Source organism: Aspergillus mulundensis, assembly GCF_003369625.1.
Source record: "Aspergillus mulundensis strain DSM 5745 chromosome Unknown scaffold_2, whole genome shotgun sequence".
Taxonomy (NCBI): domain Eukaryota; kingdom Fungi; phylum Ascomycota; class Eurotiomycetes; order Eurotiales; family Aspergillaceae; genus Aspergillus; species Aspergillus mulundensis.
Window position 1 is genome coordinate 3,022,260 of NW_020797890.1, and position 27,358 is coordinate 3,049,617.

Sequence of the window (27,358 nt, forward strand, 5' to 3'; positions counted from 1 at the left end):
GCTAAAAATATATTAACTTTTAGTATTATAATTAAGGTATTATATAAAACTAAGGTAAGATTTTAAAATAAAATAATATTATATTACCTTTACCGTAGGGTTAATTTCTAAAAATAAAAATAAAATAATAATAAGCTAAAAATAAAAATAATTAAATATAGTTTTATAATACACAAGTTATTATAAGTTTAGTATAAAAAAAATTAATTTTAATATAAAAACTACTAAAAAACCTACTTATATAAATTTAAAAAAAATTTTTAATAAGGCTTTAAAATATTTAAATGCCTTAGGCCCTAGTAGCTTAATAAGGCTATTTATTATTTATTTTTTAATAAAAATAAACTAAATATTAATAATACCTTTAGCCTTTTTTTTTAAATAAAATAATATTAAATATTAATATACTTACTCCAGGCATAAAATTAGGGGTTACTAGCTAGTATTATAATATTTTTATTATTTTTATAAATTATAATAATTATAAAATTTACCTTTTAAGTATTTATAAGCTTTTTTAGTAAGTAGCAAAGCTAAATAGCTTTTTTAATAATTTATATTTTTTTTATATACTTAGCTTTATAAAAAAATAAAGCTATAATAGGCTAATACTTAAAAAACTAGTTAATAATTATAAAGCCTATATAAAATATATATTTAAAAATAAAATAGCATGTTTTTAGGTTACTACCTTAATTAATATTAATATAGCTAATTAGTGGCTAAAAATTCCTAAAAAATATTAATTTATAATTTATAAAGTTTTAAAAATAGTAAAACACGCGCTTAATAGCTACCACATGTTTTTTTATAGGTTTAATAAAAAATAGCTTAAAATAAATATAAAATAGGTAATATTAGCCTAAGTACCTAGTATAAAGTATATTAAAAACTTAATAGCACTTTAATATTACTTTAAAATATTTATTAAAGCCAAGTACTTCTTAGGAGCAGGTTTTAGCTTTAAGCAAGAATTTATTAATATATTATAAACCTTAAAATTATTTATGCTAAACTAGTAAAAATTTTTATTTATATAACTAAGTTAAAAAAGTTAAAGTATTTAATTAGCCTAATCCTAGTAAACCTTTATACTAAAATAATAATAATAAAGGCTAAAATTAAATATTTTAAAGTACTTACTTAGGGTATTCTTAATTCTTTAAATTTAGGCTTTATTTTTATTAACTAGCAAAAAATTATTTATATATATAATAATAAAAATTTTATTATTAGTAAAAACTCCTAGGTTTAAATAAATAAAATAAAAGCCTAGCATAGCTAAAAAATTTATAAATAATTAATATTAAATTTATAGTATTTACTTTAGGCTATAAAAAACCTTTTAAAGCTAGTAAACATATTTAAAGTTATTAGTAAAAAAGTAAGGCTATTTTATAAAAATTATAATATTAATATTCCTATATAAAAATACTATTTTTATATTTATTTATTTAATTTTAAGGTTTAGCATGGTAATAATAATAAATAAAAGCTTATAGCTTATTAGCTTTATTACCTTAGTAAAAGTTTTATAATAATTAAGCTTATAAACTTACTTAAAGTTATAAATTATTTAGTAAGCTTTATAGCAAAGGATCTAGTTTTTTAATTTTTTTTTAATTTTTAAAACTTATTTACTAGAAAGTAAGTATTTTTTAAAGGGTAAGTTAATAAAATTTTAGGTCTTATTTTTTATTAAAAAATTATATTTTTTTTACATGCCCTTAAACCACTTATTTTATTTATTTTTAATTTTAGCTTATTAAATTATTAATTTATTTTTTTTAAAAATTTACTTATAAAGTATTATAACTAGTATTAAAATATTATTTAAGCTAGGCTTGCTAGCTAGTACTTAAAGGTTATTTAAATAAGGTTTATTAGCTAGGGTAATCCTATTTCACGTGGCTTTAATAATATCTTAAAAATAAAATAAATAAACTAGCTTATCCAGGATTTAAAAAGCTTTTTTAAAATTAATAATAGCTTAAATATATATATAGTACACCGGGCTAGTATTATAACTAAAATTTAAATTTTTTAAAAATATATTAGCTTTAGTAACTAAATTAATAGCTTTTACTACTAAATTTTTAGGGTTTATATACCTAAAAAGGCCCTTAAAAGCTAGGCTTTTTAAAAATTTATTTTTAAGGTTTTTTTAGTATTTAGGTTAGTGTTGGCTAGTGCTTTTTTAGGGATAAAAATCCCTAAAAAGGCGGGAGTTTTAAAAATAGGAATTCCTAAAAAAATATGTGCTTTAAGCGCCTTAAAAATAAAGGTTTTTAAAGGGCTTAAAAATAAGGTTTTAAAAATAAAAATCCCTGGAGGGCTTAAAGTTTTAGTAACTCCTAGTAAGGCCTTAAAAATAAAGGTTTTTAAAGGTGCTAAAGTAATTACTTTTAAAAAATCTAGCCTAATATAGTAATCCTTAATAATATTAATATTATATATTAAAATTATATAGCTATTATCCAGGAAAACTTAGTATAACTTATTTATTTTTTTATTAAACTTAACTAGCCTTTTAGTTTTTATTTTACTATTTTTATAAAGCTTTTTTTACTTTTTTAGTAGGTTTAAAACATAAACCTTAAACTAAAAAATATAAATATAAAAAATATTTAATTAATAGCTATACTAGGCTTTAAATAATATAATATTATTTAATATAAAATATAAAGTTTAATTATATAAATAACTAGTATTTTTATAAAACTTAAATTATATATTAGCTAGGGCTTTAGTATTATATAATATAAATTATATAAGGCTAAATAGCTTGCTAATAAATACTTTAGTATAGTTATTTTATTTATATTAATTTATACTAAATATTTTTATAATAACTCCAAAGCTATAAATAAGGTATTATAAATTATAAATATTTTTTCTTTTTTAATTACAGCGTACGCGGCGCAGTAGGAGTTTAGGCATGTTATATTAATAAATAATAAAAAAAGCTTAAATAATAAATTTATTCTTACTTGCTAGTACTATAACCTAGTAGTAATAAAATTTATTATTTATAATAAAGTTAATATATACCTTTTTATTAAATAAAAGTAAATATAAACTAAAAATATTTATATAAAATAATTTAAATAATTAATTAATAAATATTATAATACCTTTATAAGGCTTAGCCTGCTAGTATGTAATAATATAAAATTTATAAATATAGCCTTTAAGTATATATATATTATAAATTACCTTTTTTATTTTATTAAGTTAATTTTTAAAAATATAGCTTATTTATTAGTGCTAGAGCTAAAAAAACTTATTTTAAAAAATAAAAGTTATTAATATAAAAATAGCTAGTATTACTAGGCCCTAGTAAAAGTTAAAAAAATACTTTGTAAACTTTAAAGGCCGTGTATTATACTAATTTATAATTATATAAAATAATAATATTAGTATTTTATAGCTTTTTAACTTTTATATTTTATTAGCTAAAGCTAACTAAGCAGTGCTTATTTAGTAATTAAAAAATAAAAATTAATATAAAAAATATATTAAGGTAGTATAAAATATTATTTAAAGCTAAAATTTTAAGCTAGTTATTAATATAATAAAAAATTTTAATAATATTAATACCCTAGGTATTAAAAACTTTAAAATTAATACCCTTAATACTAGGGCTAGTATAAGGCTTAAGGTTTTAAAATAAAAAGTAATTATAGGTAATATATTAGGCATAATTATTATTTAAAGTAATTTATTAAATAAGGCTATTTTAAATAATCTTTTATTTAAAATTTAAGTTAATTTAAGCTATAAGCACTAGCTTAAATATAAGCTTTATATTTTTTTTAAATTTAAAATTTTTTTAAGGGTGCTTAACGCCCTTGCCACCCTAAAAGTTTTTTTAAGTAATTTTAAGCTTAAAATAAAGTTAATAGTAGGTTTTTTAGTTATAAAATAATATATTATAATAAAAATAATAATATATAATAATATTTATAGTACCCTTGTTTTTATATATTTAAATAATATTAAAATAATTTTTATAATATTTAATATTAAGCTTAAATATTTTATTAAAAAAAAGCGCTAGGGTACTAGTGCCCTAGTTTTAGTTTAATTTAATAAATTTAGTAATAATTATAAAGTTATTTAAAAAGGTAATTAGCATAATAGTATTTTTTAAAAAATATTTAATAATATGATTATTAAAGTACATAGCCTTAAAATAATTAAATTAATTACCTAAGGCTTGGTAAAAAGCAGTAATAATAAGTTTAATTAAAAAAGTAATACTAATATAAGTAAATTCTTGCTAAATCTCCCTAAGTTTCTTGCTAAAATTAAAAATAGTTTTATTATAAAATAAAAATATTAAATTAGCCCAGGCCTTAAAAATTATAATATTAATATTAGGTTTAAGGTAGCTTTTAATCTTATTAAGTAGCTTATATATTATTTACTTATTAATAAAAATATTTTATAAATTAAACCTTAAATAACTAAAAATTAAGGCCACGGCATGGTCCTAGTTTTACTATTAAATTTTAGCCTTATTATAATTTACTAGTAGCATGGGCTTGGTAATAATCTTAATAATAAGTTAAGTAAAAGGCTATATAAAAAATATAATAGTAACTAAAACTTTATTATTAATACTTATATTTTTAGCTTGGCTTATAATAAATTATTAACTAAAAGTTTTAATATTTTTGCTTACTAGTGCTAGTATAATAAAAAAGGGACTAGTAAGAGTTTTTATAAAATATTTTTAATTTAATTACTTTAAAAAATAGTTATAGCTAGCCTTTTAAAGCTTTAAAAATATTTACTAGTTTTATTTAACCTACTAGTTTTTTAATATTAAAACCGGGATGTTTTTTATTTTAATTAAGGTTATTTTTTTTATTTTAGCTTAGTATAGGAAAACTAAATATAAAAAAACTAAATATAAAAAAACTAAATAATAAAAAAATTAAAATAATTTAAAAGCTAGGGATTAAAGCGCTTAGGGATTAAAAACCTAAGGTAATTAAAAATAATAAGGCCTAAGAAGTTACTATAATAAGGTTAAGGTTAAATAAACTAAAGCTTATACCGGGATAGTTATAAAAAAAAAAAGTTAATAACTAGGGATAGCTAGTTAAAAGTTTAAAGGTTAATTTAAATTTTTAAAAAATAGTTAAAATTAAAGTTTAAATTAGGGAACCTAAAGGTATTATAGTACCTTTAAAAATTTTAAAACTTTTTAGTTACTAAAAAAAACTTATTTTTATTAAAAAATTAAATATATTTAGCCCTAGGGAGCGGGTGTTTACAAAGTTAAAAATTAATTAAAAAGGTAAAAAAAAATAAAAAATTTAATATAAAATAAAATAAAGTTATAATATTTATACCCTAGTAATAAAGGCCTTGCTTTAAATATAAGGCTTTTTAATTATTATAATAACTAGTAAAGTTAAAAAGAAATATAAAGCTAAATAAATAAAATAAAAAAATATTATATATTTAGTTAGTATAGGTTAACTTAAAAAAAAAAAACTTTTAATTAAGTATATAAGTTAAGTAAACCCGGGCTTATAATCTACTAAAAAAAATAATTAATTATAATAAGTAAAAGTTTTTTATATTATATAATATACTAAGCTAGATATTCTAGGGATAAATAAAAAGTTTTATAGGTAGTTATTTAGGCTGGAAAAACCTTCCTTCACCGGAGCCCTAAGGCCGCCGGTGGCCTCAGGCACCCACTTCCAGCACGCCCTAACCGCAACTGGCTATTTTGGGTACACGCTGAAACTAAAATGAAGGCAGAATGCACACAAGGAATGAAGGCCGAGTTGAAGTTAGGGCGAAAACCTGGCTTTACTGTGGCTCATGTATTTAGAGTCTCCATATAGATAATGCCAAGTCAACCGACTGCAAAATCACCTACGGTGAGAGACGGTAGATAGTGCAAGGTTTGCAAATGTCGTGGCTGAACCCACAAACGAGGACTAGGAATGACTGTTTATCGGGCGCGGCAGTGGGACTTGTGGCCATGTTTGCCATGGAGGTGGGCATGGGAGGACTTTTGTTCCGGATTGACGGATTCAGTCGGCTCAGGTATGCCTGTTGAACGGATGTTGGAAGACGTAGGGGTGACAGACAGAGGAACCGATGACGGATAAATGCGTGCAGAGGTGGAGGATGCAAAGCCCGTAATGCTAGTAACCGCCGCGAAAGACCAAGAGGAATCATCATCAGGCACATGGATGGCGCCGTCAGCAGAAATATTGCTCGAGATCCCAGCCGGCCAAACCGCCGGCCCAGGCATGGTATAATTCACAAATCGCTTGCTGTACATGTCGAACAGGATGCCAGGCTCGTATCCGGTGTAGGCTCCAGCGAACAGGACGGTAGGCCCTGGAGTCGCCGTACCATCACCGAGGATTTCAAGTTGGGCGCAGTTGAAGTAGAACTCGGCGCCTCCGTACACAGACGCCCCGTGAAGGCCGATGTGCTCGATCCGCAGCAGGTATTGTCCAGCCGGTGTCGCGTCCGGGATTCCAAAGGTAATTTGATCCAAACCAGTGACCCCCCATTCGATCCCGTCGCTGGTGAACGCCGAGGGCCCGATTTCGTAGATTTTTGAACCATTCGCCTGACCCATCGTAGTATGACACATTCCCTGGGGCTCGGGACAGGTAGACCTGCAACGGACCGGGGTGTTGGATTTGAGCGCCGAAATCGGTTGCGAAGCCAACGGTGGCACCCGCCTTGACGGTGCAGGTCTTTGTCTGGAGAGCAAAGTCCTCCGAGCCAACGTTGCACCGGAAGTCTGTGCTTTGGTAGCCGTTCTTGTAGGGCATGTAGCCCTGGGTATCTTCGCGGACGTATTCGAAGTACTCGGTCGTCACACCGTCGACGATGAGATTGGGGAAGAAGTAATGGGCAGTAGCCCCGTTGAGCGCTGAACCAGCAGCGAGGAGAGTTGCTAATGCTTTCATGATGAAAAGGCCGGTCTTTGGAGAGAACGATATAGGCAGGAAACAACAAAGGCAACGAGATAAAGAATGAAGGTTGAAAAGGAATGTGACAAGATCGGAGGAAACAAGAAACGCCCACAGGGCTGGCCCGTCTTGATAGACCAGCCAGCCTTGTGAGCCAGCAGAACAAGCAGTACACAGTATGCATCGCCTAGGCATCCGGGATGGATGATCTGCTTCCTGTCAGGACCCAGAACGGCTCGGCAATGTTTGGCTAACCAAGATTACAGGAGGTAGCAGTGTTTCGCGAATCGGCCTTCTTTTTCTACGCAAATTGAATGCGCCAACTCGACACTATTGTAAGGAAGGGCGTTTCCTTTCGGACAAAATAAATCGTTATAATAAGATATCTTTACTTGGGGTTGCCCCTAGCGTGAAATACCGCCTAATTTTCCTATATATTATCTGAATGCTCAGCTGGCCGGGAAAAGGTACCCCTACGGCGCTGAGATTCTTCAATTTAAGGACCCATGTTCCAGTGTTCACTTGTACATCATCCAGCGCTTGAACCTGTCTTCGCCAACAATTGCATACTCATTTAATTGGTGATCGCTAGATCCAGTGGTCCCAACTGGATACGCCGTCACGTTAGTATCACCGTTGGGGCGATGGGGATATCTTTGTTGTCTTGCGATACCAAACTGGCCAGGAAGTCTCGGAGATAGCTTCCATTAGGCCCGCCACGTCAGTTTGGTCAAAGGCCTGCCGTGTCATATCTCAAAGTGCGAGAGATGCCATACAGTTGCTGCCGGATTGACCTTGACAGCATTCTTCTGACTGGTCTTTTTGGTTCTCCGACTGCTTCGCGCATAGTCCTGATTCTGACAAGACTATGCTGAAGACCATTAAGTGGATTATTTAGGGCTTCAATGTGGTTCCACGTGTATAGATCAGGGGCCGTATCGCTAGCCGCAATGTGCGCATGAAAGTGCACCCAGTACGGTATGAGTCCTCAGCCGAAGGGAGGGGAATCGATGAGCCGATAGCCGGAAGGCTCCCCAAGTTGGGATCGAAACTAGACGCGAGGTAACGGGAAGAATTCAATCTTGACACTTTCCAGGGGGTAGGTTGAATATGGATAGGTTACGACGAAGCCATACCGAAAGCGTTGAACAGCCCTTCCATACAGATCAAGCCATTGCGCTTGGGGCCGCTCCTAGCATCCCTACTCTGATTCGTTGCAAATGTTGATGTAGAGACCTTCTGGCAGACCGTTGTTATTGATTTTCGATATGACATGGTCGAGGAAGCGATCGTACGGCCAAGTTTTGGTTTCATCAGTAAATTATGTCTTCCACAGGTCATGGAGTAGGAGCTGGATGTTCCCGCGATACTTCCTAGCAGTGCGGTGGTTACCTAGGGCGGAGTCTCATCTCTTCCTCACTGCAGAACACTACTAAGTAGGTAGGAAGCTTCTGAGAATCATCACGACAGCAACACAACACCTAAGTACAGCACCACCCACAACCCGGACGACCTAAACTCTGGCAGTAGGATACCTGACCTTATAAACGATTCAGGGGTAGGATATTACACCACAAAGTCCCAGTGGCAGTAGGCATCAGATATGACCAGCCGCCATTCAAATGGAGAACGAGGAGGTCATTTGAAGATAAGCCCGATGCTGGAACATTGAGTTCATATCTTCCCGACACTGCATTAGCTTGAACTACTGCGATGCAATGTTATTGCCTAAACATGTTGTTGTCTAATAAGGAGTCGAGGGTTAGAACCCATCTTCATGGTTGATAGAGTAGTTTCGGTGTGAATAAGAAAAGAATTACCTTGCAACCCGGACAGACTTCACATATATACAGCCGGCTGATTGATATTAGCAAGGACTTGAAACGGACAAGCTGTATATGAAGTAGTTATGGTGGCCGACCTCGGGAGAGGACTCCGTGAAGCATGCAACATGCAACATGTTGTCAACAACATTACAAAAGACCGCTCCTAGTGGAAATCAAACTGATGTATGATCAATATCCTCAAAAAGCCTTGCTGGAACATTGAGTCTTTATTGAATGAGATTTCTCAATTGCATCACCATTCATGCATGGATTATTTGATTACTGATCTGTTCCAATCCGAGGCCGCATGGAATTAATGATTAGTCTACTCCCTCGTATAAAAGCCAATCAATTCCCGATTCAACAAAATCTTATTTTTCAAGTCTCCATATATCATGACTGCCCCATTAATCTTCATAACCGGCGCGACCGGCTTCATCGGCAGCGCCACGGCCATCGAAGCCCTCAAGTCCGGCTACCGACTCCGCATCGGCGTTCGCAAAAAATCAGAGAAACTCGACCGGTTATTGTCAGACCATCAGAGCCAAGTGGAATACGTCACTATCCCAGATCTCACCGACGAGGCTGCGTTTGCAGGGAAGCTGGATGGCGTAGACTACGTCCTTCATCTCGCATCCCCTCTGGCCAAGGGAACAGACAAGGAAGCGTTCTTTCCCCCGGCCGTGAAAGGAACGCTGTCTGTCCTCAAGGAGGCTGCTCGGGTGCCGAGCATCAAGAAGGTGGTCGTCACGTCCTCCATCGCGTCCTTGGTTCCTCTTTCTGGGATTCCGGATGGCGGCGTTGTGAGAGGTATGGATTTCGCTGCTACAGCTTTCACCTGGTTCGAGTATACAGTATCCTAACATCATCTAGAGGATAACAACTGGGATCTGAACGTCGACCCAGCCGCCGATTTCGTTGATCCCGCTAACCCCGCCGCAACACCAATGACATTGTACTGCGCGTCCAAATTGCTCGCGAACAACGCGACGTGGGAATATTGGAAGACGGACCGCCCGCATTACGCACTCGTGACCCTCCACCCGGCATTCGTCTTCGGGCGCAATCTGGTGCAGGATCCCGGCGAGGAAGTGAGCGGGTCGAATCGCATTATATGGGGGAGCGTGATGGGGGGCGTCCCGGTTGGAGGAATCACCGGGGTGCACATCCAAGATGTTGCGGAGGCGCATGTCAAGGCGCTTGCCCCTGCGATCAAAGACGGTTCGAGATATCTGCTCTCTGGGCCGCGGACGACGTGGAAAGAGGTGGCGGGTATTGCGCGCAGATTGTATCCTGGTGTTGGGGTGAAGTTGTCAGAGCGGGCGGAGGGTGCTTCCATGCCCACTGACACTACCCAAGCTGAAACGGAGTTGGGAATGCAGTGGCGGTCTTGGGAGGATATGGTGCGGGGTGTAATGGATCAGCAATTGGGCGTTGCTCAGGCTTGAGGCGTATGGAGTAGGGTTTCTTCTACATGTATCTTGATGTTCTGATTTGATGATGGTTTCGCGTGCATTGCAGGACCTCCACACGGTTGTTTATAACCGTTGGCAGGAGATCGATATTCATGATGAATTTTCTTTTCTCAATCTCTTACTCTTTCGGCCAGAATCAATCTTGAGTGGCTGTCCAACCTCCCTTCCTTCCTCGAATATACCATTGGCAATATAATTTCGCTCAAAACACCCCAGGATCAACTCTAAGCTTTTCTATCGCGAGCTGAAACCTTTTATCACCCCGACTGCGACCAAAGAGTATGAATTTAGTCTGTCCTGAATCGGGTAAGCTGTTTGTGGCTGGTGAGTGTGTTGTCAAAACATTCACAAAGCCTGGCACAGCGTTCCATCTCCCCGTAGAGCCCAAGCTTCACTGCCGACGCAGTGCGGACACCAGAGCACACTGTCAGGGTCGTACTTTTGTTTGACGAAGAGCAGGCGCGGGCAGTTGGATCCAAAGAGCGACGACTGCCAGGGGGGCTCGTATTCATAGGCCTGGAAGCTGTTAGCGGTGAAGTCGAATATACATTTGATGGTCGCGACAGTGGGCAGACCTCATTGAAATAGGCACCTGAATCAGGCGCAAGCTGGCGCAACGCATATCCTTTCCCGTACGTCATTTTTTGGATTGCCTGGTTGACCATCTCCTCGGGGACGGTATCATCCCAGGTTTGTTTCGTGATGAGATGGACGACAGTATCCCTCCACGCTGGATTCAGAGAATTGTTGACGGGCATCTTGCTGGCGGTCATTGTTCCCGAGATGGAGGGGCTAGAGACACCGTTCTGCGGGCAATTCAGGTCAGATGTCATGGAATTGGGCGGCGGATTAGAAATATGACGTGCCGTCTCATTGTTGAGTGAAGCCACAGTTCTTAGAACTTCACTGAGCAAGTCGACGTCTTCCAACGAGCGACGGGGGATTAGTCTTGATGCCTGGACGCTGTGTGTTGTTCCCGTGCAGCCGGAGCAAGGCACACCCTTTACCATGGTGTACCAGGACGAAAACCATTGAGTGGTGATACGGTGCGTTGCCGAGGAATTGGCGGCAATTAGAGTCCGCTGTAGTGGCTGTATAAGCCTTTTCGCGCTGGTTGCGTCCGGCTGGTTATACTGTAGCAGGGTGACGGAGAAGGACCTCGGGGAGCCGGACATGGTGTAATATCCGTGCAATCCTGCATCTTGCAACTCGGGGAACTCTGTATGCATGTTCGCCAAGAGGGTATACCACGACTTGTCCAAAGTGGCATTGCGAGCAGCAACATCGATTGTGACCGCGGCAAGGGATGGCATTTTGTAAGCTTTCACCCTAAGGCTGGTGATGACACCAAACGTGCCCCCCCCCCCCCCTTCTCAAATTGCCCAGAACAGGTCTTCGTTCTGGCAGGCGTTTGCGGTGACGATATTTCCGTCGAGGGTTACGACAGTAACTTCAATGATGTTGTCTGCTCCCATGCCGTATTCGCCGGTTGCGAGGCCATGTCCACCGCCAGTGGCCCATCCGACTACTCCGACGTCCTGCGGATGTTAGACTGTCTGGGTATGTGAAGATCACCGGGTACAGACTGTGTTCTCGCCTCCCACTGCCAGCGCATCATGTTCCGCCATTGCGGCGTATAACTCGCCGTCGTGAGTCCCAGCGCCCACGGTCGCTGCCATGATTGCCTCCTCACCGTGACAAGATGCTGGCTGGAACTTTTCGTGGAATTGGAAGTCCTTCATGTGATGGGTCCAGATCCTGCACCTGTCAGAGTTCGTTTGCTCAAGCGGTCTGCTACTTACGACAGATTTCCAGAGGCAATGCTGTACGTCCCGTCAGTGCGTGTATCCAGTCTGAACTGCAGAGGTGGCCACAGTGAAAACGGCTTACCTTCGTCCTTTACTATGGCCAGTGTTTTTGACGTTCAGACGCAGATTCCACTTTCTGGCAAACCTCACTGCAGCCTGCACATGAGCAGTCTCCGTGGCATTGACAACATACGGTGGGTAATTTCCAATCGAGCAGCCTTCTTCCCCAGCATTAGGGTTTCCCGTGAGGCTCGTTCCATTGGGATAGATCGGGGTGCAAGCGCGATCCCAGGCTGGGTTGCCAGTGCTTGCCGAGTTGCTGGAGTGGAAGGGCCAGCTTGTCCAATTGCCACGAACAGCGTTGCAGGCCTCTTCGTCGTAATCTGTCTGGGATGGGTAGCAGACTGATGCGACTGGGACAGTGCTAATGAGGCGGCCGGATACGGCCGGGGTGTGGTTTAGTGAGTTCCAGTCCGAAGCCGATGGCCAACAGGGGTCGTTTGGAGTCTGTATTTAGGCAATCTCTCAGCGCCTGTGTGAATCTAACAGAGACATAACTTACACATTTGCAGTGCAACGAGGCGGCCAGCGCGTCCGCTGCCAATGTTGACAAGGCCAGGAGTAACTGGAGGATGAGCGCATGACAGGCTGAGATTCGCTGTGTTGTGACTTTGGTTTCTCTATCAGATGAGAAGAAGGTTTCTTTTATATATCCATCGATATGATAGCAGCACATGACTTCACTTGTACATGTAGGGTAGGGAGACACTCTTGAGGTCCGGTTCACTCGCCGTATTCGTTCCAACTATATGAACAGAATCTATGTGTCCATTGGAATCAACCCCATCCAGCCTACCCTGGGGCATACCCCGGTAATTCGGTTCTCCTGTCGTCGCAACACCATTAATCGTGAACTCTCAGACATCTATACAGTGGAACCGCCAAAAATGCTGTATAGCCTCAAGGAGACCCAAATAGTGCGATGTGACCAAGTCCTGGTTATTTTGGTCCATGGTTCAGCACTTGGCAGCCCTGGAGCGCCATTGCAAAGCCCCATTATGCTCGTACTCTGAGGCGCTGGTCGTGTTCGTAGTATTCGCTCTCCAGCGGGCCTTCTCCACTGCGCCCCGGGGCCAGGGACTCCTTTGGCCTTACCAGAGATACCTGATGCCTGAAATTGCGAATACGAATAAGGATGCGACTAGGGCTATTTCTTCAGCCTCCATTCTCGTTGCCAAGCATGAGAAAGATGAAGAAGCGTGACTTGCGTAGTCTTGTTATATAAGAAGACTTCTGTACATCTGTCTAAGTATCAACAACTGTTAAGACCAAAATGGCGGACAACAGTGTCTGCGGCTATAATCCCTCGATCGCGCCAGCAGCCATCTTCCTGATCATCTTCATCATCGCCACCCTGTTGCACGGTTTCCGCCTCTTAAAGGCAAGAGCATGGTACTGGACTCCTTTCTTCATCGGATGAATCTGTGAGTCCATCCTCTTAAGCTTTCGTGGCCTATGCTCCAGCTGTTTCCTCTAAACGGCCGCTGACATTCCATACCACTCCCCTCCAGTCCAGATAATCGGACACCTCGCCCGAATCGCCGGGCACAACCACGAAGACTCAATCCCGATCTACTCGATCCAGAACCTCTTCATCCTCCTTGCGCCTGCTCTCTACGCCGCGTCCATCTACATGGTTCTCGGACGGCTGATCACCTCGCTCCGAGCGCAGCATCTAAGCATCATCCGGCTCAATTGGATGACCGAGATCTTCGTCGCGGGCGATGTCCTCTCCTTCCTCGCACAATGCGCTGGTATGTCTCTCTTGCTATCACGCACCGCTGCAGAGTCAGGTCCCGTCTAACATGCACCATTCTACAGGCGGTGGTCTGATGGCGAGTGGGAGCAGCTCGACCGGTACCAACATTACGATCTGCGGCTTGATCGTCCAGCTCCTTTTCTTCGGGTTTTTTCTCGTCGCCTCCATCGTCTTCCATAAACGAGCCCTGGGAAACAGAGCGGGTACTGGGCATGCCGGTCTAGTTCCGGATTCGCGACCCTGGGACTGGAGGACACTGCTCAAGGCTGTTTACGTCGTCTCGCTTCTGAAATTGGTTCGGTCGGCTTTCCGGCTCGTTGAGTTTGTAGATGGGTATGGAGGGTATATTATGACCCACGGGGCATTTCTTTACGTCTTTGATGCGTTGCTTATGGCTTTGGCGATGTTGGTCTTGGTTAGGTATCATCCTGCGTTCATTTTGAGGCGAGCTGGGAAGGATGACTGGGTTCCGATCTGATGGGGGTGGGGAGTGCGACTTTAGGGAGAGATTTTGATGATGCGCTTTTACTTGAACTGTTCACGCCTGGGACCACGGAAATACATGGATTACGGGGATTTCATGGTATGGGCGTCAGGATTCTGCATTGATGTAGGAAGGTTGGATTGCCTGTTAATGAGAAACCCTGACTGAATGGGACTGGACTGAGCCTCAGTATAAAGCTTTTGTATATGGAGGACGAATAATTCAATGTATAGAGTCAATGGTGACACTGGATCCACACACTGGTGCCGCATTTCTCGAAGTCGGTACTGTGAGCTTATCCAGGACAGCTATGTTGCATATTAGTTGTACCCGACTAGTCAGGGCTGCGCTTGTTTAGGATGGTAAGACTCATCTCTATCCATTCCTATAGGACTCCATTTGCACAGGTCTAAAGTTACCGGGGCAGCAAGCCTGGAATCAAGGCGACACAGTATTAAGGTGAAAGCTAATATCGATTCACAGAAAGGGGAGGCATTCCAGCTCCCCCTTCCTAAACCTATATATTCCAACTCTTCTAAAAGACCGAGTAAATCTCCGATTCCACCACCATACCGTCCCCTCATCCAAAAACAAGCCGATTCGGTCACTCCAACCAGTGCGCATACGCAGAAGGCAACTGCTTTCCAAGTTCACTCAATAGCTGTCGGCCCCAGCCGTGTAGAAACCACGAATTGTCCAAAAGATTCAGTATACCACAGTAATGCGCGAGCACTATAAGAGCCAGAGGCTGCCTTTCCTGGATGTCGGTCGTCACACTCTTTGGGAGACCGAACGGCCAGATGTATACCATGCAGGTGCCCGTTTCAACGGATGGGCCTGCCAGATTGATTTGCCGGACTACGCTCTCTAGCCTGGAGAAAGCGATGTTATAGTCGTTACGTTCTTCAGCTGCCATATCGAGCATTTCGGAGAATTCACGGAGCGAGTTGATGTGCGAGAGGGCGTCTGGGGGTAATTGTGAGACGGGGGGTTGCCTGGGAAGGGTTAGCAATCCTGGTTAGATGAACCATGAACCAGTTCGGGGATGGTGTGTATGAAGGCCTGCTTACCTGGTTCCTAGAAGCTGATTCTCAAGCCAAACACTGGAGGCAAGGCAAGAGGGGCTCGGAAGCTTTTCCGTAGCGAAGGGATGAATGGCGCCAGAACTGCATCTATGCCTTTGATACGTGAACAGTTCAACGATGTTGGAAATGGGATCCGGGCGGGCGGCGACGCCCAGGCGGATGGGGAGAGCGCTGGTATAGAACACCACAAGCGACGCATAGCAGAACATGGACGGGTAGTTTTCAGGCGTGACATTTTGAACAAGGGTAGGAAGGTCTCGAGGCCTTCGGCCTGGTGGAAGGAAGATAGGGCGAGGAAATGGTCTTTCTGCGCCGGGTAGAGATGGGCTTGGTGCAGAGCGGAGAGTGCGAGCATGCCATGCATGAGATATGCGTTCTCGTACCCCTCACGCGGGATCATGACTTTCCACGTGTATCGGGCGTCTTCCCTTATAGCTAGTGTGTCTGTGGTCACGGTGCAGAAGTGATGTAGCAACTGGAGGTCGCGAACCCAGTCCTTATTACCGGTAGGCACAGTTGGAGCACTTGGAACGGAGTGGGAGAGTATGCTGATGAACTGGAATGGATTATTGGTTCTACCAAGATAAAAACTGAATGGTTGTATTGTTTCCATCTCCGTGATCTGTGGCGATGACGCGGGTGAAGATGCGTCGACAGACGTGGAATATGAATCAAATCGGACTTGCAATTCCCGGTTGTTGACTGATGAGACGTAGCTGCAGCGGATGCCATGTTTGGAGCAATTTACACAGGGATAGACCTCATTGCACTGCCTGAGTGTTAGATACTGACCACTCTTACGAGACTAGCATTCACTGTACCTTGATTCTTCTCTGCTTACATCCTCGGCAGCCGTTCCGGGACTTTTTATGACAAAAGGGGGCAGATCTTTGCAGTATGGTATCCAACTGGCATTATGTCTTGTTAGGGTTAGTTGCCCTGTATGATTAGAGGCCTATTCTTGTATCAACCAATCATCTTCCATTCCGCTCGCCTTTTCCGCATCCATCAAGCTTTGCTCCTCTCTCCTCTTTTCATCTCCATCCTCTCCTCTCCTCAATCCTCATGCCACCTGCTTCCTCCACGCCCACTGGTCGCCCAGTCCAGACTGCCCGATATCCAAATACCATCTGGTCGCCAATCACCGAAGATGCCTTCCGTCACCACCTGGTCACCCTGGCGAAGCAGACCAATGCCGTGCCGATGGATGTCCTGACAGCCGCAGACATTGACCACCACAACTCGAGTCTCTTTCTGCCGCTGGCAACAGAGAAGAAAGTGGCCGATGATCTTGCTTACATTGCCGCCGTCACCGAAGGGGCCCAGAGCGTCGCCGCCGTCTGCCTCGAACAGCACATTGGCAACCCCATCGTGCCGGATCATCCCACCTTGGCCATCCGTGTAGCAGGCATGGACGTCATCAATGAGGATGTGAAACGCATGCTTCAAGCCACTGTAGCTGAGCTCCAGTCTCATGCTCAGCCTATGACGCTAGAACGACAAAACAGCACCGAGACCATCTTCCGCTTAATCGTTCAACAACATGAGCAGAAGCTCCTCGGTCGTCTTCGCTCAAAGAAGTGGACAAAGCCCAAGCATCTGGCCCGAACACACAAGAAGCCTCTATGGCAAGACTTTGACAATCTCCTGCACCGAGCGCAGCACATCTATCCGAGGAAGTCCGAGCGCAAAACCCGGGAAGCAATCGCCACATCTGTGCAGGAAATCCGTAAACTTTATGAGAGCTTTGAGACTTCCAACACCCCAACTCCACAGGCACTCGAGGAGCTCGTGAAAACAACATTTTCTTGGTGCAAGGCGCCACTGCTAGGCGATTACGCATCCAAGCTCGAGTCCGCAGGTGATACTCGCCAGGTTGCCGCAGCAATCAAGACACTACGACAACTCGAAAAGATAGGCGCTTACTGGAGGATTGCCCAGGACCTCGTGACAGTGGCCAGTCGATATCCGCACGTCTTCCGAAACATCGCCGTCGAATACATCTCCCCATACGCGAGCGTCCCTACCAGCATAGCATACGAATCGTGGGCCCATACATGCCACGTCCACGCTGAAATCCAACTGCTCGTGGAGCTTGCGAAGAGCGCCTCAGAAGATGAACAGGTTGATGCTGCGTCTGCGGTGGTCCGACCGCGGACAATCGGCACGAGCAAGTACCTCTGCTACCTGTGCTACCTGTTCCTGCGATACCACGGCGGGTTCCAGATGCTCAGCACGCACGGGCGGCTATACGACCAATGGACCGTCCCAGATCTGGCCGAGTACGACGCAGCCACGAGGCGCAAGTTTGCGAGCGTGCTGGAACACATGGACGAGCATGTTTTGCAGCAGATTCAAGAGACGGAGGCCGTTGTGTGGCGCGCGGAGCCGATGACGAGTCGCCAGAATCTGCTTTTGGGACCTGGTGCAGACGGCCTGCGGGAGGGCCGTGATGTCGGCTTGGACGCGGACGCTTTGGAGGTCGGCGTTGACGGGCTGGGGTTGTCCTGATGGTCATGGATTCTGGTTGCGAGACTGCGAGACCTGCGCAATTGCCATGCCATCGTAGTAGACATGGCCTTGACGATTACCTCAACACCTGCACCACTGTTCTCCACCCGAGTCACTATCGCATTATCCCGAGTCGCATACGATCCAGCCGTGAAGACATCCAATGCCTTCGCCGTACCATTTCAACTCACCAGGTCCGTCACGGGCAGCTGAGACCGAAGCTCACTCAGCCTCCGTTTAACCTTTCCCTGTCCATCAAACACTGATACCCATTCCTCCGTTTGTACCTTCTCGCGCGGTGTCATTGGAGTATTGATAATATAATGAATATAGTCTTAACTAAACGAGCCTGGCTTTATTTTAGTATACCCCTTAGAGATTCCACGGGCCGCAGTAGTGACTAACCTGTCTAAAGGGCCTATGGGCATGAAGTTCGTGGGCTCCTATCCAGACTGCTAAAGAATTACACCATAGCATGGTACCATGCTATGAAGACTTTTATTACTAGGGATACCACTTATAAATACAGATTTGAATCCTTCAACGTAAACGAAGCTCAGGAAAATCTCGAGCAAGGCGTTCTCTGCAAAACGCAACCATTCAGGGTATGAAATGCGGACCTCACACTTGCAGGGAGACAATTCAACCTGCGCCGAGAACAGAGCATGAGCCCAGGTGTCAGGCTGGAGAATTTCTAAAACCTTCGTATCAGTTTCTGCCCTTGGGGCCATAGCCAGCCTGGCTTTGAAGGCATATTGAAGTCACACGTCGAACAGAACCGTTCGACCATTCTCAACCTTCACACTGTTCCAGTCCTCGGACTCACGACAGTCGGCAAGCAAAGGCTTAACCGCCAGTCCTGGCTAGAGGACGGTATGGTCAGTTGGCGGCCGCGGGGTTGATCGTTTGTCGAACTGGGATTGGCTTTCCAGAGGTACCAAACAATCTGGAGATGAAGTGGCCTGACCGGGATACTGCACAGCTATCCGGTCTACGTTATTCAACGGGAGGGTGAATCAAGAACATTGTCCGAGGCCAACTTGATGCCCGAATCCCATTCTCTACTCAACATGGGCTTGAGGGGTTAGTAGGTGCGGCTTTGCCAGCGAAGAGTGCTCGTTTATACTGCTTTACATGAGTCTTATCAAACATTTACCAACTACATACGACCACAGGGTGTGGAGAACAGGGCTTCCCGTCCGCTCAGCCGTACTTAAACCACACGCCGGCTGGTTAGTAGTATGGTGGGTGACCACATGCGAATCCCAGCTGTTGTATGTTTTTGTTTCTGCATTTTTTGCTGTGGGGGGTGGTGGAGTGAGCAACAGTGTTGAGCAGGACAGAATATCCCTGTATGTATATGCTATATAGCGGTTGAGAGGGGGCAATGCGTGGAAAGGTCTGGAAAGCGTTTGTAGATTGCAATAGTGGGATAATCAACACACGGGTAACCTGTATCATATAAACGGGGGACATCCACAACAAGATTCAAAACATAGACATGGAAGTAAATACCGTCAACACTAAAAAGGCCTCTAATTTAAGCAATGTATAACCGTCTATCCATGCATTACCCTCCACAGAATCCCCAATCGTACACACAGTTCTCTAATTTGCCATCCGCTCAGCCCTCCCCTTCAACTCTTCAACCAGCTCAATCCCAGCCCTCGTCGCCTCATCCAGATCCTCCTCCGGCAATCCCAGCATCTCATTCTGCGCCTTCCCCGAGAAATCCGTACAATCATCCGGAGAAAACACCCTCGCATACAACAACTTGCTAAAACCGCCCATATCCCCCTTCTTCACAAGCGCCAATCCATCCACATACCTCTTCTCGCTGTCCTCATACGAGATGCTCCAATCCGCATCCCCCGTCCCCGTAACCCGCTTCACACTCTCAAACATATCGCGCTGGCTGAGAACAAAGCTCTTCACGTAGAGCGGCTTGTTCACGAAGTCCGCCAGCGTCAACCCATCATCAGCCCCTGGCGTCGGCCGCACCGGCAAACTCAACACCCCCGCAACAGCCCGCCCAACCTGGCCCAGCGTACTACTCGACGTCCTCGTAGTTCCATCATCATAGAACGTAACAGCGCGCTTTGAGAAATCAAACCCGAACCTCCCCGCCCCGCCCGCAAGGCTATACTCGTACCAGAACCCGGTGCAGACTGCAATCCAGTGCATACCGAGGTCGTTGATCTGCGCGCGCTGTGCGGCGCCCACGGGGCCGAGCAGTGTTTCCTCGCCGAGCTTGACGTTCTCGATGTCCGCGCCGTAGGCGTTGGGGATGATGTAGCGGATTCCGGCGTGCGCGGCGGCTTGGACGAGTTTGGCGTGTGTGTCTTTTGGGGTGGTTGGGGAGAGCGTTATTATCAGGATGTCTTGGTTTTGGAGCGCGGTGGTGAGGGTGCTTGGCTTGTTGTAGTCGATGGGGGCGATGAGGACGCCTGGGGGGAGTTTGTTGGTGCTGTTCTTGCGGGTGAGGGCTGTGATGGTGTGGCGGCCGGTCTTGAGGAGGGCGCTGGTGATGTGGGAGCCGATTGTGCCGCCGGCCTGGGGATTTGTTAGGGTGCTGTGCTTTTAGGATGGATGGGTTGGGTTGCTTACGCCGACGATGGCTACTCGCTCAATGGCGTTTTTGGGGCCGATGGTCTGGTCTCTGGTGTAGGCGGGCATTGTGGTTTGGTTGGTTGGTGTGATTAGGGTTCAATTGGAGAAAAGGTGAGTGTGGTTATGCTTGAGAGCGCGATGAATGTCTTGTGTCTGTTACTGAGCCTGAATTATCGATCTTTTTATATGTTCCATAGTCTGCAGTGCTCTCTAACTTAAAGACTAGTTAATGGGGCTCTCGTGCGGCGATAGACATAACTCCGCAGCAGCCGCACGTAAAGCCGCACAACGCCGCAGGCAGTAACAAATCACCCCTGTCTACTTGATACCATTTCCGTGATTCCCAGAGCCACAATAAGTCCAATCAATTCAACTTCTCAGCTCAAAGATTCATAGAACCTCCTCCACCTCTTACAAGGCCCTATATGTTCACCTAGGGCTAGCCTACAGCCCCCCCGCAGTCGAACATGTCCCGAGGTGTCTAAGGTCATGACCTTTACACCAGATCAGCATCATTCCAGGTATTCTAGTTCATTATCTGGACAATCATAGAAGTCCATAGACCGTGTCATGGAATTGCAACATGGCTCGAGCTCGACAAACCCGTTCTGAACACCCTCCACCGAGGTGAAACGGCCCTGACCGAACTACAGCTGAACATCAGGCCAAGGCAGAGAAAAGAACGGCTCAATGAAGAACTGATCCCAGTCCAATTCCACACCCACATCCGGCATCGCCACGGCATCAACATTCGTCCCCGGTTCCAAACCCGCCTGCCCAGAGGAGAACCGATACCCCGCCTCAACACCCTCCAACAGCTCCAACTCTCTTCTTTTCTTAGCTTTACTTAAACACAGCAGATGCCGCGCCACGCCCAACGCCTCCCTCGTCAGCGGCGTATCCGCAGCCTGGACAAGATCCTCCAGCCCCCTAAACGCGGTGCCAAGATGCGCAGATGCGGTCGGTGTGTCAACGGCCAAAAGGATGCATGCGTATTGGAAGACACTGCCGATGACGTTCCAGAATAGATGGCCCTGAGTAGCTTGTTGTGTCGCTGCATCCACGGCTGCATTGCCGGCGTCGATAATCACGTTTATGGCTTCGTCCGGGATCCGAATCTTGCACGTGTAGAGCCGGCGGTAGAAGGCGAACGCGATGTCTGCTTTCGTTACCACTAGGAACGGATGCGTTGTGTGGAAGGTGTCCAGAACACCGAGGCGCTGAATTAGCTCCTCACTCGGAGTCAGCGTCCCACGCTGACTGTCCAGTTGGAACGGCGAGTTAGGGCTGGGGATAATCTGGATGAGCTTAACAAACTGGCCCGCAACAGACCCAGCGACCTCAGCCACCGCTCCACACGTCACAGCCCCAAACCGCACAGGCTCGCGGTCATACTCATAGCAGAGCATGACATGGCCCGCCCAACTAACCCAGAAGATCCTCCGCAGCCTATCCGCATCATGGCCCCGTGCCATCGCATTAGGACTACCCGCCATCTTCATTACATTCTCTTCAAGATGCAGCCCAATCGCCTCGGCGAGATGCATCTGCGTACAGGACGCAATCCACGCATTGCTTGGGCGGGTTGTAGCGCGCAGGTAGAGGACGCGCAGGCCCCAGGCGACGATGTGGTCGATTCCGTGCAGGCGCATGGACGCCGGGTCGTCGAGGATGGACTTGGCGTAGGCGACGAGCTCGGATTCGCGGGGGTGTTTGGTATGAGATGCCCGTGAGAGGAAGGAGCCTAGGGCGGCGATGCCTGCTGCTACGGCGGCGAAGGCGACGCCGTTGGCATTGCGCCCGAGGCTCAGATAGTAAGCTTGACAGCGCTGTGCGTAGATCTGCGGGTCAATTACGTCCCCAATTGGGCCGAGGATCGAGAAGTACACGTCTGAGAAGAAGGCTAGGTCGTCCTGCGAGATGAGGTTCGCCAGAAAGCAGTGCGCATTCGATGTCTCCTCGGGCCGAACACCGAAGTTGTAGGCAAAGGACCGTGTTTTGGGGGGACTGTGTGAACCAAGCGCTACGCCGAGGATGTGCGGGAATGCCATGGCCGCTGAGGCGCCGGAGTGTCGGAACTTTTGGGCGTCGAATATGCCCGGCGAGGCGCTTGTTGCAGCCGCGACGGCGGGACTCTGCGTCGACGACTGAGGGCCTGGGCCCGTGTCCGACTGGTTGGTTGGACTGCGGGTTGCAGAGACTGGGGCAGTGGCAGGGCCCGGGATCGGGACCGGGGACGTGTTCGATGAATGCCTTTCACCGTCCAAAGCACCGTACTCGGCGAAAGGGGAGAAATGTAAGCCACCAGTTGTAGTATCACCCGCACCCTCGTTGTTGTACGTGCAACTGTACCCATATGTAGAACACATGGCACAGGGGTACATGGTGTCGCATTTCCGCTTGCGCTGATGGCAGGGGATGCATGCCTTCCTCGCTCGCTTGCGCTTCCTGATCGCCGTTGACATCGATAGTGCAAGGCCTGACTGGCTGTATATTGAGAGCTTTAGGAGAGGACTTTGGGACGGTGTTGGAGTAAGCTAGTTCTCGATTCGTGTCCATCTCTTCAGGCGCACAGCCACAGGGCTGGCGTAATCACGTGACTCATGGGGGGTTCTTGTTTCAGACACAGTTCATCCAAGATCTGGAAGTAAGACAAGGAAAACAAAGGAAGATGGAGTTTACGGGGAGGCTAGACATCCAAGATACAGATCTAATACATGGTTGCAGCATTTTTTGACGTCGAGGATCTAAAACGTGTGCCAGATGGTATGCTGTCCCGCCGATATATATCGTGGCTATTTCAAGCACAGAAATACCAACATTGCCACGACTCTTCCAAAATGCCTGGCTGAGGAAATAGTCAACGAGGTGCAGGGTATTAGTCTGCAAAACGGTCGTGTCTGCTATCCTTTCAGGAACATGCGGTTATTTTCTTACGATTGTGGCAATAAAGACAGCAGTTCCAGAATAGTTGGCTTTAAAATTTCACATAGACAAGTAACCCTAAGCCCGAGACGAGATCAAAGGAAAGACCACGTCCCCATATCCACCTATCAATCGTAAAGTCTCTTGACCACAAAGCCAGCAAACTCCGCCGCCAGCGCAGGATCATCACGAGCAAAATCCGGTCCGTATTGCCTGGCCGTCTCATCGGAGGCCTGACTGGAGGGCGTCGGCTGCTGAGTTGGAGTCAGTATCCGCAATCGACAGCATAATCGGGACGAACGTACCCTATCCACGTCAGAGTCACTATCAGTGCGTCGTTTAAGAACTGATGATACCAGGCGCTGGCGGCAAGACGACAAAGCCTTAATTACTGCAGGCCTGACCACTTCTTTTGTGACCTTTTCGGGATTACCCGAGCGAGCCAAATGGAGGGCCACAGCCACATGCACAATATCGTCCATGTCCCCCGGCCTGGTCGGATTGTCGAGCGTACGACACAGGCCATCGAGCGCCCCTTCCACGGATTCGAGCACGTCTCCGAACTTGTCGGATACATCTGAAGAACAATAGTGCAGGTGTTCCTTGCATGCGCACAAATCAAGTGCTGCGTTAACGATATCCCTTCGGCAGACCCTGTAGATTGTTTCACTGTGTCGGGAGGGAGCCATGCCCGCGTCACAGCCAGAACCAGACACCTGGTCAAACCAACCTGGAAGCTGAAGCACCGACATTGAAGAATCAAGGAGAGTCATCGCAGCGCTCTCCCGTTCGATGCTGGAGGCATGAGCGCTAGCCATGATAGCTCGGAACACGCGAACCACCGGGCGGCGAATGTGCAGGGTGTGAAGAAGGCGAGGCAACGACGGTAGTGACTCGTGGGGTACTGGATCATCTGCCTTAAACGATGCCGGGATTTGGTCGATGCGGCGTTTGAGGTTGACACCGCAAGTGCGAGCGTCCACCAGGGATTGCAGTTGCTGTTGTTCTTCGAAGTCCGCTACCCTTTCGATGGCGCGGAACTGGTCTGAAAAGTGTGACAGCATTGCAGCTTCGAAGGCCGCGGGGGCCCAGTTTGTGGTCTCAGATGGGAGCTCGGCGCAATGCTCATCAAAGTCGCTGTCATCGATCATCGGCGGGCAGAAGGGACCAAGGTCGAAGGCAGGAGTGTTAAGCGGCATACTCGATAGCACGGAGGCCTGGAGATCCAGAGCGACGATTGTAACCCAAACTCGGCGCCGCATCTCCGCTTCGAACGCCGACAGATTTGGAGAAGTGCAGGGGGCGCGGGGGAGGTTGCTGTTCATTGCCTGGTATAGTAGCATCATTGAATCCGAGTGCAGTTTGGCCGGAGCATCACATCTTAGGGTCTCCGCCAACAAAAGCAGGGTCCTCGTCTGGATCGCGGCGAACTCGGATTCTTGCCCGCCCGCGCGGTTCCGAGTGGCATGGATGCGCCACATACGGAGAGAAGGGATGACGAATGCGTCGAAACCGGCAAGAATCGCCGCATGGGTCTCGCGGTAGGCTTGACTCGCCAACATAGAGGCAATGGCCAGCACTGCGGCGAGCTGGGGTAAGAACCGTGCCATAGGGGCTGGAGGGGGCTGGCAGTCGGTTGGCATCTGGCAACTCCAAAACTCCTCATACAGTCGGCGAAAGGTCGGCATGTGCAGCACTCGGTATATCCGCTCAAAGGTAGCCGCATAGACAGTGAGAAGATGATCGCAGACTGCTTTGGGTGGGAGGATATGCTTTAAGTATTCGTGCGCATGATGGCAGCCCGAGCCCCGTGCCGCCATATATGTCGATTGCGGGAATGGTGCCAACTGCTGCTTGGATTTCGCTTGGAGGAAATCGATCTCTGTCTGAAGGCGGACGACAGACTTGTCCGTTGTCAACTCCCGAGCCATTGGCGCTGCAATTCTCTCTGCGTCTGATGGGCCCGAATCGTCATCCGAACCGGCGGGCGCTGTTGTCCCTGCCTTTCTTAGGTTTTTCAACAGCCCTGCAGCTTCCAGGAGCCAGTCATCAACGGCACCAGGACCAGTTGTGCCTTCGGTGCACGGTAAGGCCTCGAGGCGCGGTCGCTTCGACTCAGGCTGGCCGTCCTCACCGTCCTTACGTAAAAGCCCACGGTCGCCATCAAGGTCCTCATGATAGAGTGTAGGGGGTTCACTGTGACAGCGACGTTTGCGGGTCGTTACAGCCGAGGAAGACATCACGGAGCAATCGACAGAGGAAAGGTCTCCTGATATCCACCTGGGGCACGGGAGATGGTAAGAAAATAATGGGAGTTGGGGGTGAGGGAACCTTTTTCTACCCCGCTCAGGGGGTTGTTTGCTTCTGCAGCTGCGAGTGATCAATCACTTGGCAGCTTCCAAGTTGATATATCGTTGACCAAAAGTACTGTACGACCATCCTCTCAACACGGCGTTCTCATTCGCAGCGTCTTTCGGTCGCGCTTGCCTTGATTGGCAAGTGTTCTGGCCATCCTGCCTAGGTCTCTTACTCAAAGTAATACGGTCGGGTCGCTGGGAAAATAGGTGAACATTGAACATATGCAAGGAGCCAGTGTGACCCATGATATCAGTTTGTTGTATTGGTAAAGGTACTGAAGAAACTTATCGCCCCGTTCAAAGCAGGCGCGATGACACTCCCATGATCCTCATCAGCAAACTCGCGGAGCTGCACGGCTCGCAGGCGACTACCTGCCCGTCCCAGCAGCATTTCCCTCAGCTCTTTGCAGTTATCCGCCATCCGACGCCGGCTAGCAGCCTCCTCTCGTATCTGAAACCTTTCCAGTGACTCTCCAGGTCCACGAACAGGAGCCTGTTCTCTCGATCCAAACGACATCCACAGAGCCGGACGACTTGCGAGATTGGCAGACACAGAGTAGAACCTCTCTGCCTGAGACAGAACATGTCGGTTACTCCACCATACCGACGGACTTGCGGCAAGGTATGCGTCAAACGATGATGGTTTGGTAAAGAGTGCATGCAGGACGAAAAGCCCACCATATGAGTGACCGAACAGCGCGGTCCGAGCGAAGGTCACGCGTGGAAATACGGTCTTTTCGATGAAGGGCTTTACGACCTCCGTGATTAAAGAAAGGAACTCATCAGCACCCCCATGAGGGTCATCGGCCTTCGCCTTTCCATCTGGTCTGCACGGTGGTGTATACTGCTCAGGAGGGCAGGGTGGCGTAAGGTCATAGCTCCGCTGGGGGCTGAAGACAGTGTCCATGAGCGGGTAACCGACTGCCACGACAATGGTTCCTGGCTCTGACTCTACATTGTGGCGCCGATGAGATTGAGCTTCGCACCGTCGGAGGGTCTCAGTGGCTGTCAGGAAGAGGGCGTTGCCGTCCACGAGGTAGCTGGTGCGACGTCAGCCCTATCTCGGTGGTGAGCTGTAGGCTCACTTACAGGGCGTCTGCCACAGCCTCCCCATCGTTGGGGCCCGACCACCCAAGCGGCCACGAGACGTCGATTTGGTACGCTTCTTGGTTCGGAGCGGTGACCTGCCACGAGGCCATATTCCTAGCCGTACCCGGCTCACTCGGGTTAAACGTCCATTCAGCCATGGTGCAGTGCCCTAGATCACACGTTCCACAGGCAGGTCCAAGCAGCAGCAGCAGCTATTTAAGCCGGGATATCACCATTTTCGCCGGGAAAAGGCCGAGGTCGGCGCGGTGGCTTGAAGCGGAGGCCTTGGCTGCCCTTGGCATTGGTTATCTGATCTTGTTTTCTAGACACTATACCCCACAGGAACGGGCCTTGATGCTTGATCCAGCAAAGCTCCACCTCGGCCCCGGCCTAGATAAGATTAGATTCGC

At 45.9% G+C, this 27,358-nt stretch overlaps 11 protein-coding genes across 11 annotated transcripts; 3 read left to right on the forward strand and 8 right to left on the reverse strand.

Moving 5' to 3' along the window:
* Nucleotides 1-5,977: 5,977 nt before the first annotated feature.
* On the reverse strand, nucleotides 5,978-6,956 carry DSM5745_03638 (lytic polysaccharide monooxygenase auxiliary activity family 9 protein; the record flags this gene model as incomplete). The annotated part of the gene is made up of 2 exons (XM_026745654.1): nucleotides 5,978-6,610; nucleotides 6,660-6,956. The coding sequence occupies 2 exons, from the start codon at nucleotides 6,954-6,956 to the stop codon at nucleotides 5,978-5,980; spliced, it is 930 nt and encodes a 309-aa protein (XP_026606520.1).
* Nucleotides 6,957-9,180: 2,224 nt separating this feature from the next.
* On the forward strand, nucleotides 9,181-10,233 carry DSM5745_03639 (uncharacterized protein; the record flags this gene model as incomplete). The annotated part of the gene is made up of 2 exons (XM_026745655.1): nucleotides 9,181-9,595; nucleotides 9,659-10,233. 2 exons carry the CDS (start codon nucleotides 9,181-9,183, stop codon nucleotides 10,231-10,233), a joined length of 990 nt encoding a protein of 329 aa, XP_026606521.1.
* A 372-nt stretch (nucleotides 10,234-10,605) lies between these two features.
* DSM5745_03640 (uncharacterized protein) lies at nucleotides 10,606-11,573 on the reverse strand (the record flags this gene model as incomplete). Its single annotated transcript, XM_026745656.1, has 2 exons — nucleotides 10,606-10,776; nucleotides 10,836-11,573. 2 exons carry the CDS (start codon nucleotides 11,571-11,573, stop codon nucleotides 10,606-10,608), a joined length of 909 nt encoding a protein of 302 aa, XP_026606522.1.
* A 60-nt stretch (nucleotides 11,574-11,633) lies between these two features.
* DSM5745_03641 (FAD-binding oxidoreductase) lies at nucleotides 11,634-12,804 on the reverse strand (the record flags this gene model as incomplete). Its single annotated transcript, XM_026745657.1, has 5 exons — nucleotides 11,634-11,798; nucleotides 11,847-12,018; nucleotides 12,063-12,083; nucleotides 12,151-12,575; nucleotides 12,631-12,804. The coding sequence occupies 5 exons, from the start codon at nucleotides 12,802-12,804 to the stop codon at nucleotides 11,634-11,636; spliced, it is 957 nt and encodes a 318-aa protein (XP_026606523.1).
* Nucleotides 12,805-13,401: 597 nt separating this feature from the next.
* Nucleotides 13,402-14,365, forward strand: DSM5745_03642 (RTA1 domain-containing protein; the record flags this gene model as incomplete). Its single annotated transcript, XM_026745658.1, has 3 exons — nucleotides 13,402-13,492; nucleotides 13,640-13,882; nucleotides 13,950-14,365. 3 exons carry the CDS (start codon nucleotides 13,402-13,404, stop codon nucleotides 14,363-14,365), a joined length of 750 nt encoding a protein of 249 aa, XP_026606524.1.
* A 610-nt stretch (nucleotides 14,366-14,975) lies between these two features.
* Nucleotides 14,976-15,665, reverse strand: DSM5745_03643 (uncharacterized protein; the record flags this gene model as incomplete). The annotated part of the gene is made up of 2 exons (XM_026745659.1): nucleotides 14,976-15,366; nucleotides 15,442-15,665. The coding sequence occupies 2 exons, from the start codon at nucleotides 15,663-15,665 to the stop codon at nucleotides 14,976-14,978; spliced, it is 615 nt and encodes a 204-aa protein (XP_026606525.1).
* An 856-nt stretch (nucleotides 15,666-16,521) lies between these two features.
* DSM5745_03644 (nucleic acid/nucleotide deaminase domain-containing protein) lies at nucleotides 16,522-17,967 on the forward strand (the record flags this gene model as incomplete). Its single annotated transcript, XM_026745660.1, has 1 exon — nucleotides 16,522-17,967. The coding sequence occupies one exon, from the start codon at nucleotides 16,522-16,524 to the stop codon at nucleotides 17,965-17,967; it is 1,446 nt and encodes a 481-aa protein (XP_026606526.1).
* Nucleotides 17,968-19,575: 1,608 nt separating this feature from the next.
* Nucleotides 19,576-20,643, reverse strand: DSM5745_03645 (aromatic alcohol reductase; the record flags this gene model as incomplete). Its single annotated transcript, XM_026745661.1, has 2 exons — nucleotides 19,576-20,520; nucleotides 20,575-20,643. The coding sequence occupies 2 exons, from the start codon at nucleotides 20,641-20,643 to the stop codon at nucleotides 19,576-19,578; spliced, it is 1,014 nt and encodes a 337-aa protein (XP_026606527.1).
* Nucleotides 20,644-21,224: 581 nt separating this feature from the next.
* DSM5745_03646 (fungal specific transcription factor domain-containing protein) lies at nucleotides 21,225-22,961 on the reverse strand (the record flags this gene model as incomplete). The annotated part of the gene is made up of 1 exon (XM_026745662.1): nucleotides 21,225-22,961. One exon carries the CDS (start codon nucleotides 22,959-22,961, stop codon nucleotides 21,225-21,227), a length of 1,737 nt encoding a protein of 578 aa, XP_026606528.1.
* A 669-nt stretch (nucleotides 22,962-23,630) lies between these two features.
* DSM5745_03647 (fungal specific transcription factor domain-containing protein) lies at nucleotides 23,631-25,742 on the reverse strand (the record flags this gene model as incomplete). Its single annotated transcript, XM_026745663.1, has 2 exons — nucleotides 23,631-23,756; nucleotides 23,808-25,742. 2 exons carry the CDS (start codon nucleotides 25,740-25,742, stop codon nucleotides 23,631-23,633), a joined length of 2,061 nt encoding a protein of 686 aa, XP_026606529.1.
* A 367-nt stretch (nucleotides 25,743-26,109) lies between these two features.
* Nucleotides 26,110-27,106, reverse strand: DSM5745_03648 (alpha/beta hydrolase; the record flags this gene model as incomplete). Its single annotated transcript, XM_026745664.1, has 2 exons — nucleotides 26,110-26,899; nucleotides 26,949-27,106. 2 exons carry the CDS (start codon nucleotides 27,104-27,106, stop codon nucleotides 26,110-26,112), a joined length of 948 nt encoding a protein of 315 aa, XP_026606530.1.
* Between the last annotated feature and the right edge of the window lie 252 nt (nucleotides 27,107-27,358).